Raw genomic sequence first — 10450 nt, 5'->3', positions numbered from 1 at the left:
AGAACATCTTTATCAAGTTTCAACACTATTGGACAAGAGACACTTAACTGACTTTGTAAAAAGTACTGTTCCTTTGAGCATGGTCTAGAGTTTAAGAGTGTCCCCAAAGTGATCAGGAACGGGACCACACAGGCACCCATTCTCCTTCAATCCAGACCGAATTAGTTCTCCTTTGTCAGGTCTGGCCTCCCATTCAAACAACATATTTTCACATATTGGCTTACTAGTTGGGGTGGAAGTACACTTTTAACCCTATGCCTGCCAAAAGAACATGTACAAGGTGTCACAGTCAGTCCCTTCATGGAAAATATTGTTTAAACAAATAAAATAAAGGAGGTTATAATCAATGCAACTCAAGTGTAATGACAGAGTAAAATAAAAACAAATATAAGTTATACAATACAAATACAATAGTGGTGACATTTACAAATTGTGCATGCTGTTAGTTGAGTGCAAGAGTGCTATTATCATCTTGTTAATTCCAAACAGCCTGTCAATTAAAAGGTAGCCTGTGTTATCTGTGCATGTTATATGAAGTCATTGTTGTGTTGACTAAAGTAATAAAACTGCTAATGGTTAGGAGTTGATAACATTGTGCTGTACAATTTCAATCTGTTCTGAAAACAATGTCGATCATGGAATGGGTTTGTTGCACTGTTTGTGATTCTTGAAGTGTGCACACAAGCCTTTAAAAGCAGCTTTCAGAAACACAAATAGAAAGTACATCTGCATTAAAAAAAAAGTCTTTACAATACTTTACAAGTATTCTTTAGGGAACAAGCTTATTTTCTGTTTACGAAAAAAAGCAGTGAGCTTTGCGTCTCTTGTCATTATTTACATTTATATGGATACAGTTAATGGGCCATTACATGAGAAGTGGCATCTTTCTGCCATTCACTTTCAGAGGGATTCCAAATCCTGTTATCCTGTAATAAAATTACAAGGCACAGTTTGTATAAACCAATGTCACAAAGGTACTTAGCGACTGCAGCCTGTCGTTGAACCGAATGACTGATTCAGTTAAGTGGAATCAGCATAACTGTTTGTTTGTTTTTTAAAAGGAGAGCCAAAACACTTGTCATGTACAGCAATAACAAAACTAGGACATGTCTAGTGTATTTGGAGACAACAGGCTCCTTAGTAAACAAAAAATAAATAAAAATCCTTGACTTGTTGCATACTTGATGCACCCTGTAGTTATCATGGTTCATTTGCTGAAAAGCATATCTCCCCTGAACTTACATTCTCAATTTGCATGCAACATAAAACATAAAATACGTTGGCAGGTAAGGTTTAATTTATGGTCTAGTACATGATTAGATTAATATATGCTGTATATTAACACAGATGTACATGTCTCTAGTGGATGTATACATGGTTACAGTTGAAATGTTTTAAGTAATAGTGAGTGCATCTTTTAAAATGCAAGCAACGTACATTTCATTATATACAATTGCTGTTCCACAGATAAGGTGTCAAACTTCTTAGAAATGGTTGATACACACACGGCATAATTTTACCACATCCAGTGTTCAAGTGGGTTGAGATTAAAATCTAAATGTTTTCTAATGAATAGCTGTTGAGTTATAGCTCACGTACAAAAACAGCCACGTAATAAAAAAAAGCCTTAGACGGTTGTGATCAGCCACGATTTGATACATACAAAAAAAGTTATGGTATAAAAAAATACATAGATAGGCCTGAGTGGGATGCTTGTGGCCATCATCATGAGTAAACATATCCAAATTAGTTTCCTTAGATCAACAGTAATTTGAAACAAGTCAGTCATTCTGTCATTTGGATTTGAATAAATGCAAAATAGATTACAAATAAGATTTTAAAAAATATTCAGTAGCGTCGAGTACAAAACATGTTCTTCTGTGCTGGAAAAGTTGTTCTATAAAATATGATTCACAAAATACAATCAAGTAAAGGGCTCCCGAGTGGCGCGTCCAGTAAAATTCAACATCAACAAGCATTTTCAAATGTCAGTGTGACCTTGCGTGCTCCCCTAAATAGTCTTTGATAACTAAGTTTGCCTTTGAGAGTTGTTTAACCACACAAGTCAGCCAGTTGCCCCAGACTGTCAGCCTATGATTACTGCTTTGCCTTTAAGAAACAAAAGACATTTAAACACTGCAGTCTCTCTTTTTTTGGTATTCACAGAAGATATGAAAACACAGAGTCCTCAATTTGGGTCCTTCGAATTTAGCTGCTTTAATTCTGTCTGTTGTTTGCGCTTCCTCCACCAGTACATGAAGTTTTCTCCCACAAAGAAATACAAGAGTGGGTCCAAGCAACTGTTTGATGCTGCAAGGCAGAGGGTGACCACAGCTACCTTATGTATAAAGTTAATATAGTCGCAGCTTTCATAACTGGGCAGCAAGGACTGTATCGTGTAGGTCTCCAAAAAGACCGTCCTGACTATGTGGTAAGGCAAAAAGCAAATTATGAAAATAAAAGTGACAATGATAACCATGGCGGACGACTTTTTGTGGGAGGGGCTCTTCTTTTGCATGTTTCTGGGTTTCGTTAAGGTTTTGACAACAAAGAAGTAGCAGACAGCAATGACAGTGAAAGGTATAAGGCACCCTATCAAAAGAACCACATAGTTCATCAATAAAATAGTTCTAGATTGAGGTTCTAGGCATTTCACTTTGTCTCCCTGATTTGTAATCCCTGTTAAAAGCAACGGGGAAGAAGCTGCCGCTACAAAAAACCAAACTATGCAGCACACTATTTTGGCACTGTGTGTGTTTCTGAGCATCACAAATTTATAGGGGTGCACTATGGCTAAGTAACGCATAATACTGAGCACCATCAGGAAATAGATGCTGCTGTACATGGTTAGGTAAAAGGCATAAGACATGATTCTGCACATGACATCCCCAAAAATCCAGTGTGACTCCATCAGGTAGTAAGTCACGCGGAAGGGAAGAGCGCACACCAGTATTAGGTCAGAGATTAGCAAGTTAAACAGGTACATGTTGACTGAACTCCATTTCTTTTTAGGCTTGCAGAAGATGATCAAGGAGACACCATTCCCAAAAAACCCAACAACCCAGATAGTTAAGTACGTTGCAGGATAGACGCGGTACTTGAAGTCATCGATGGAACAGTTGGGATGGTTGCTGGAGTTATTCATGTTTGTTTCGCTTGGGATTCAACAGGGTTTCATTTTTCTTTCTGTGGAAAAAAAGAAACACAATTGATTATCTTGACAAGCAACCTTAGCAAGTACAGTGCAACCTGGAAAGCACTTTATTGTGTAACAGTAAACACCTAGTAAAGTTTCTAGGGTCTGCCCAATGTTAAATATCCCGCAGATGACCTGGCACTTTAACTGTTTTTACTAAGGCACTGTGAGAGACAGCCCTACTTACAATATGTCATTGGAAAGAGGAGATTCAGACTTTTAAAACAAGGTCCTACTTGTGTATTTCCGGTAGATGACCATATTAGGAGATAGCCTTGAACGCAAGTGTTTTGGAATATTTCTGCTGTGCTGAAGACAGACCTACATTTATGGTCCAAACATTACAGCATTTCTTGGAAGTAACCATTGCAGTGTGAGAAGAAACAGCTCAGTTTTAAAAAAAAAATAGTTATACATTTCCAAGTAAGATAACAAAAAACATGGTGGTTAAGCTAAGGTATCATTTTGACTTACGGTTATTTCTTGTCTTTATCTAGGATAACTATTGTACTCATACAAAATATCTTGTTTAGAGAAATTCCTGCATGTGGCAGCAGCACCCAGTACAACTCCAATATTAAATAACATTTAACAGTACAGTGTATAGATGCATTTTGTTCAGAAGCAACTTCAGCTCTACAGTATACATCTTGTTTTTGTTTTGTTCATTCAGTTCATATTCAAATAGCCTAAGTCTTAATTCCCTGTGTGTTGTAAACAGCCAACATTAACAATATTATCGCCTGTGTATTTAAATATCTTGAGTTATTTGCGACAGAAGCAAAATAAATAAATAATAATCAATAATTAATAAACAGATGGGTCGCCTTGGATAAAGGCAGCAGCTAAATAAATAATAATACAAGAGAAATAATATGCAACTAAATTGAGGAATACTAAGTTATTTATGAATAGCTTCAGTATCAAAATAGAACAAATTAAATGGAAAGGATCATCTCTAAAAGACAATATTTAAACTATGGATGTTAGCCCTCAGCTTCTTTAGAATGCAGACTGTGCTTACATTCCAGTTTGTTTATAGCTTCCAAAGGTAGTTTTTAGTGGGTGATTTAAAGCAGTAAGGGTATATTTAAGTTGAGTGAAAGAATATTTCGCATCAGAGTACCTTTTTTCAAACTCTCCCACTCTCCCCCCTTGCTGTAAAGCACCTCGATGACATGGGTGCCACCTACTACCTTGTAAGTGTCACATACAAAACAAATTGAAAACCCTAGTAACAGCCTTTCAGAATGCCAAAAATTACTTTTACAAGTGGAACATCCTCAGTTAAAAGGCTAAGAAATTAAAAACTAACACTAAAAGTTGCTAGTAAGTCAGTTCCCTTTTTTATTTAACAAAACAAAAATATTTATGATTTTGCTTGGAGCGAAAAAAGAAAAAATAATGTTTTTTTTTTACTTATACAACCCGTTTTAAAAGTAAACAATACTATTTTTCAATACAATTCAACAAACCATGATTCTTACTCCAAAGCACACACCAAATGGAAATAAAATATATGCCTGTAGGTTTATGGTTTTGTGTTTTGTTCGCTGCGCCTGCAGTGTATATGAGAATTCATTGTATATAAGGATTCAATTAAATCAACCTAATTACTTTTTTTTTACACAGTAAAAACTGATATAAAATAATAAAACAATTTTCATAGGGCCGTAACTGTTAATGTTAATTTGTGACGTTAAACCTGAAAATCATGTTAGAAATCACATTAAAAATAAATAGTACTTTGTTTAAATTTCCAATGTTATTGCATATGTTATCCCTTTAAAATCAATTGCTGATGGCCTTAGAAAGAAAATGATACATTATACATTGCACCAGTTGGTGCTGTATCTGTTTAGGAATGCAGAATGTATCTGAAATTTTTTGGAAATATATTTCCAATTTAAGAGTGTATGTTTTACTGGGAACATAATTATATAGCATTTGTTACAAGTTTTAACAGTTGTTTAAAAAAAAAAAAAAATTCCTAATTAAAAGATTTTGTCTGTTTGTTCACTTTGACTTATTTTTATTATTTTTTTTGCCAGGTTCATTAATGCGAGTAAGAGCTTCATGGCGTGCCTGGAGTCTTCACTTCAGTGTACAGGTTGCAACTGATTAAAGATACCCTGGTGATAATTGCTTTTTGTGCATTATTTGTTAGATCAAAACTGTATTGATGACTGACATGCTTCTAATAAGCTCTTAAGTAATGTAAAAGCAGCTTTTAATTCAGAATAGGGGCTGCAAAAGTCTTTACTAATGACTGTGGCAGGGTGGCTGACGTCAGGCCAGTTGCAGGAACAAAAACACACAAAAGGCAGTACAGCTGGCAAAAGATGCGGCGAGTGCCGTTTATTTAAATAATACAACAATAAAATAAATATTTAAAAACAAAACACTGCTCACAGAGCAAAATAAAGCTTAAACAAAATAATCACGAACACAAAAACTAAACCACACAGGTCAGGCTGAGCAATCGCTTTCACTGATCCTGTATATTCCATTCCATTCCATTCCATTCCATTTTAAATTTCTCTCTCGCTCTCGTTCCTCCTCTGAACACCCACCTTCAGTGCAGAGAGCTGCAGGCTTTTATATCGTGGCCGAGGGGTTTAACTAGCTAGTAATTATTCTATTACCCCTTGGCCACAATCTGCACAAGTTTATTAATTATTCCTGGCAGAGGACGAGCACCAATCTCGCCTCTGCCAGAACAAGTTTTAAATAAAACAAAATAATAACAAACACGGCTCCGCCGTTATTTATAAATAATAAATAAATCATACACCAAAACACACGGCTTTCGCCGTCATTTAAATAATAAATCATAATACAAAAATATAAAACAACACAGGGGTGGAGGGGGAGACCCCGTTCTATAAATAAATAAACAAATACTTTTAAACAGCAGGGCTTTCTACCGCCCTGCTACAATAACCTATATGCTTCTAATAAGCTCTTAATTAATGAAAATGAAATCTTCACTTCAGAATAGAGGCTGCAAAACTCTTTACTAGTGACCAACATCCTCCTAATAAGCCCTTTATTGGAAACAAAGTCCAGCTCTGGGAGTGTTATCCATGCATGGTCCACTTTGTTTTGCTGCTTTATTACCAAGGTATTAATCATATAGAAGCTGCTAGTAGGACCTAATATGGCCAAGAACAGTCTTCACTTCAGTATAAGACATGTAAATCCTTTTATGTCCAGTAGCCTGTTAGTAAGGCATGTTTGAGAATAAGTATAACCAGTACCTAACAAACCCTTATTAGGAGGCTATACATGATGTGCTAACAAATAAGTACATAATAAATGCCTAATATGTAGTGCTTAAAATAAAGTGTTACCAACATGTCCTGTTTTTTGAAAACTGATTTGTTTAAATAATAGTTTCCCTTTTTAGTACTGTAATGCTTTAATATCACATGGCCATTTGAAAAAGTACCTAATAAAGCAACTATTTATTAAAATGGGGAACTGGAGACATTTCAGTGTGTTGAAATCCATTGCATTGCCCTTCAATAACTTCTACAGTGTGTTGAAAGAGGTACTTGCAGCCCAGCATTGAGCAAAGGGCTCAATTGAATTGTACTTTCAGAGATGTTGTATTACAAATGAAATGTTGAATTAAACAATTAATGCTGTATATTATCCTGTAAACTATACAATATTGAATTGTAATATATGTAGAAATACTAAAATAATCTGGCAACATTTATTGTGAGACATTGATGAAACTCCTAATAGACCAAATACGAGTCGTTGGCATTCTAGAATTCTAACAGCTATGCAAACATTGAATTGACTTGCTTTTACCTGATAAAACTTTTGTTTTTACAGTTTTGTATGTGCATATAGGTGTTTACACACTAGTTTCTTTTGAAATGTTTATTTTATTAAAGTTTTTCTTTTTTTGAAGTAGTGCTTTATACGTGGTAAGTTAGAAAATAAACCCTTTATCTTTAATTGTTCATTTAAATACAACGTTTCGGCTGTGCAGATGTTTGATATGATGTGCTTGAATAAAACTTTTGAGTTGTATCCGATAGTTTGTCTTTCATTTTAATATTGATGATGTTTAAAATGTACCGTGATAATGACTGCCGTCGTACAGTGTACAGTGTGTGCGTGCGTGCGTGCGTGTGTGCGTGTTGGGGGCGGGTGTCTATGTTTTGTACTGCCTTTCTGCTGGCGATTACGTGATATTAAGTCAGAAGAACTGGATCTTGACTGCTGAAACCTCGTGAGCCACAAGCACGATTCCTGCTCAGGTTTACATGGGTTTTTACAGCTATTTTTATCATGAGATAAAGTCTCATGATAAAGTCGCGCTGCCAAAAGAACTTCCTTTTGCTGTTTCACCATGTATTCAAGTGACGATGTCACACAGTCATGACTGTAGAGTCGATTTTCAAGTACATGTAAACCAAGCCTATGAGAAATTAACAGGAAAAAACCTAATATTTAATACAAAAATCACCCTTAACATGCAGAAACTTACCTTTTTTTAGACTGCTGCCAGTCCCCACTGTGCTTCTTTTTTTTCTAATTAAATCGACATGGACAGTACATTACTTCCTTCTCTTTTTTAAGAAAATCATTCTGCAGCAATTGAGTGCAGTGGGTTAAGCTCCAGACTGAACATGAAACTCTCAAGCTAGCTTATTTATCATGTCAATGGGAGGGACCAGCAGCTCTTGGCTCACTAGCAGGCTTGTCTCTCTCGTGTTATCTGAAACCATTTTCATAAAACATCAAAGCCTTTAATGTTCATGGAGTATATCCTTAGCAACGTCACCACTGAGTAATTATTCACTCTAGCATTGAAGACAAAAAACATATTCATTGTTCAATGCTAAACATTTCTTTAGTGGTATATGCAATATAACACTGTTGGGGACAGGCCTTATTCCCAGCAACCTGAGAGTGAGAGCGCTGCCCCAGCTGGGTACTACTTATATAACAGTGAGAGACACTAGCACCCAATACACCACTTCAATATAGTTACAGTGGTATTAATATATTTACAGTGGTATTAAAGACAGCAGTGTGCACTTACAGACTTGATTTCACTCTTAAACATTTTAACCCTTGGTGTATATGAATGTTTTGGAGCTTTAAAGTGTCTCTTCTCCATATGAACCATTCAAATGAGCAAAAGCACTTCCCTGTATCTGCTTCTAATAAAAATGAAAGGCCCTTTGTGTAGAATGACTTTTAAAGTACAGATACAATTTTCAGTACCAGATATTTAAGATTAAATGTAAAATACTACTGATAAATGTCACATCTGTCACTGTTGAGAGCTCTACCCAGACTACTGAAGCCATAAATGTTTTATTTTCTGTATTCATGTCGTTTTCACACATCACTTTGGAATACAACCGAAGTTGAACAGCATTCTGAGAGTGCAGACCATCTTGAAAACCCCACACTGAAGCCAGATAATCATTCTAGCGGTCCTGTAAAAAACTTGATAACACGTGAGCTTGCGAGATTACATAATACAGTATATTGAGAGAGAATAGCTGGGGCCAGCATAGTTGACAGGTCACATTCAGCATGTTTACAACAACCAAAAAATACAGATTACAAAAAACGACGTGTGCATACGATATTTACCATTGATTGTTAGAACCCATAAACATGCTAAGAAAACAACAGAGATTTAGCTTCCAGTTTTGAACTGTTAACACTTTCCTGATGGAATATAAAGGTACATTACAACTGCTTTCAGTTTATAAATTAGATATATGTGGATGCCCATTCATAAGTGTAAAACAGTCACACGAAATATGGCAAGATGAAATCTAGCAACACCAACTGGTATATGTGTATGCATTAAGTGGCAATCACTTGCTATTAGGACCCTAATGCTCAAATAAATGTCATTAGCTTTCATTGATATTTAGTATTTGTGTGAGTTTGCAATGAGACTGTTAGTTGTAATTATTATAAATAAGCATGTGTGACAGGATGACTGGGCGTTGACCTCAGGCAGAAGCAGGAACTAAAACAAACTGATACCAATACTGCAGTTTCAAAAAGAAAGACGCGGCTGGCCGCCGTTTTATTTAAATACAAAAATAAAATAAATATTTAAACAAAAACACTTGCTCACAGAGCGAAAATAAAAGGTTTAAACAGAAACAAAATCACAAACACAAAATATAAACAAAACCCAGGTCAGGCTGAGCAATTGCCTTCACTGTTCCTAGATTGTTATTTTTTTAACTTTTATCTCTCTCTCTCTCTCTCTCTCTCTCTCTCTCTCTCTCTCTCTCTCTCTCTCTCTCTCTCTCTCTCCGCTCCTAGCACACAAACCGAGCTGGAGAGCTGCAGGTAATAGAATAAAATAAAATAAATCATAACAAATACAACAAAACAAATACAAAATAATGAAGGACGGCACCTCGCTCGTCCTCTATAATTAAACAAACAAATACAAAGTAACACAGGGGCGGAGGGGGAGACCCCGTTAAATACATTTAAACAGCAGGGCTTACTTCCACCCTGCTACAGCATGATAAAACTGGGACAAAATTTGAAAAGAAATATTCATTAAATAACCCTTTCAAGCACCACAAATCATTTGGAAAAATACAAAATATATTTGAAGCAACCATTCAGAACGATTGCAATCAAGGAAAAATAAACCACTGACATTTAAAGCTACTCTTTAAGAGGAAGATACCAGACAATAAACAGGCGAACCAGCCAAAGAATCCTGGGCTAAAAGAGGAACCCTAAGCAGGTCACAGATAAAATGCTATTCTGAAATTATGAAAATAAATAAGTCATATATGGTGTAATTTACAGAGTGATGTTGTTTCTTATTCCTGTTCAAGCCACACAGCGCATACCTGCGATAAAGCAGTGTTGCAGACTTGTACAAACCATTTTTTGTTTTCATTTGGGATTTTTTGCTTTGGTTTTTAGGATGTGTGACAACACACTTTCCCACAAAGTATTTCTATTTCAGTAAACAGTTCCTTTTTCACATAAAAAAACACTGAAAATATTTCATATATCATAATGATCTAGTCTGCCTGTTTGAACAAGAACAAGTGTTGCCATCAGAGGGGAGGAGGAAGGATAAACAGGTTTCCCTAACAGACTTTTCCCAGCTCCAATTTTAAAATGGAGTTTGAGGACCTTGGGAGCAAGATGTTCCACATGGTCCTGCAAGAAAAATCCAAAAGGATAAATACATAACAGGCCTTACTCTGTAATAAGTAAAGTGGTGCA

At 35.8% G+C, this 10450-nt stretch overlaps 1 protein-coding gene across 1 annotated transcript; it reads right to left on the bottom strand.

The window, feature by feature from the left end:
- Positions 1-1141: 1141 nt before the first annotated feature.
- LOC117972665 (cysteinyl leukotriene receptor 2-like) lies at positions 1142-7837 on the bottom strand. Its single transcript, XM_034922507.2, has 2 exons — positions 7704-7837; positions 1142-3186 (listed from the first exon to the last, which is right to left on the bottom strand). The coding sequence occupies exon 2, from the start codon at positions 3143-3145 to the stop codon at positions 2189-2191; it is 957 nt and encodes a 318-aa protein (XP_034778398.1). The 5' UTR covers positions 3146-3186; positions 7704-7837; the 3' UTR covers positions 1142-2188.
- Positions 7838-10450: the final 2613 nt, after the last annotated feature.

The sequence above is a fragment of the Acipenser ruthenus genome, chromosome 9, assembly GCF_902713425.1.
Source record: "Acipenser ruthenus chromosome 9, fAciRut3.2 maternal haplotype, whole genome shotgun sequence".
Taxonomy (NCBI): domain Eukaryota; kingdom Metazoa; phylum Chordata; class Actinopteri; order Acipenseriformes; family Acipenseridae; genus Acipenser; species Acipenser ruthenus.
The sequence above is the reverse complement of the archived record's forward strand: the minus strand, read 5'-3'. Positions and strand labels throughout refer to the sequence as shown.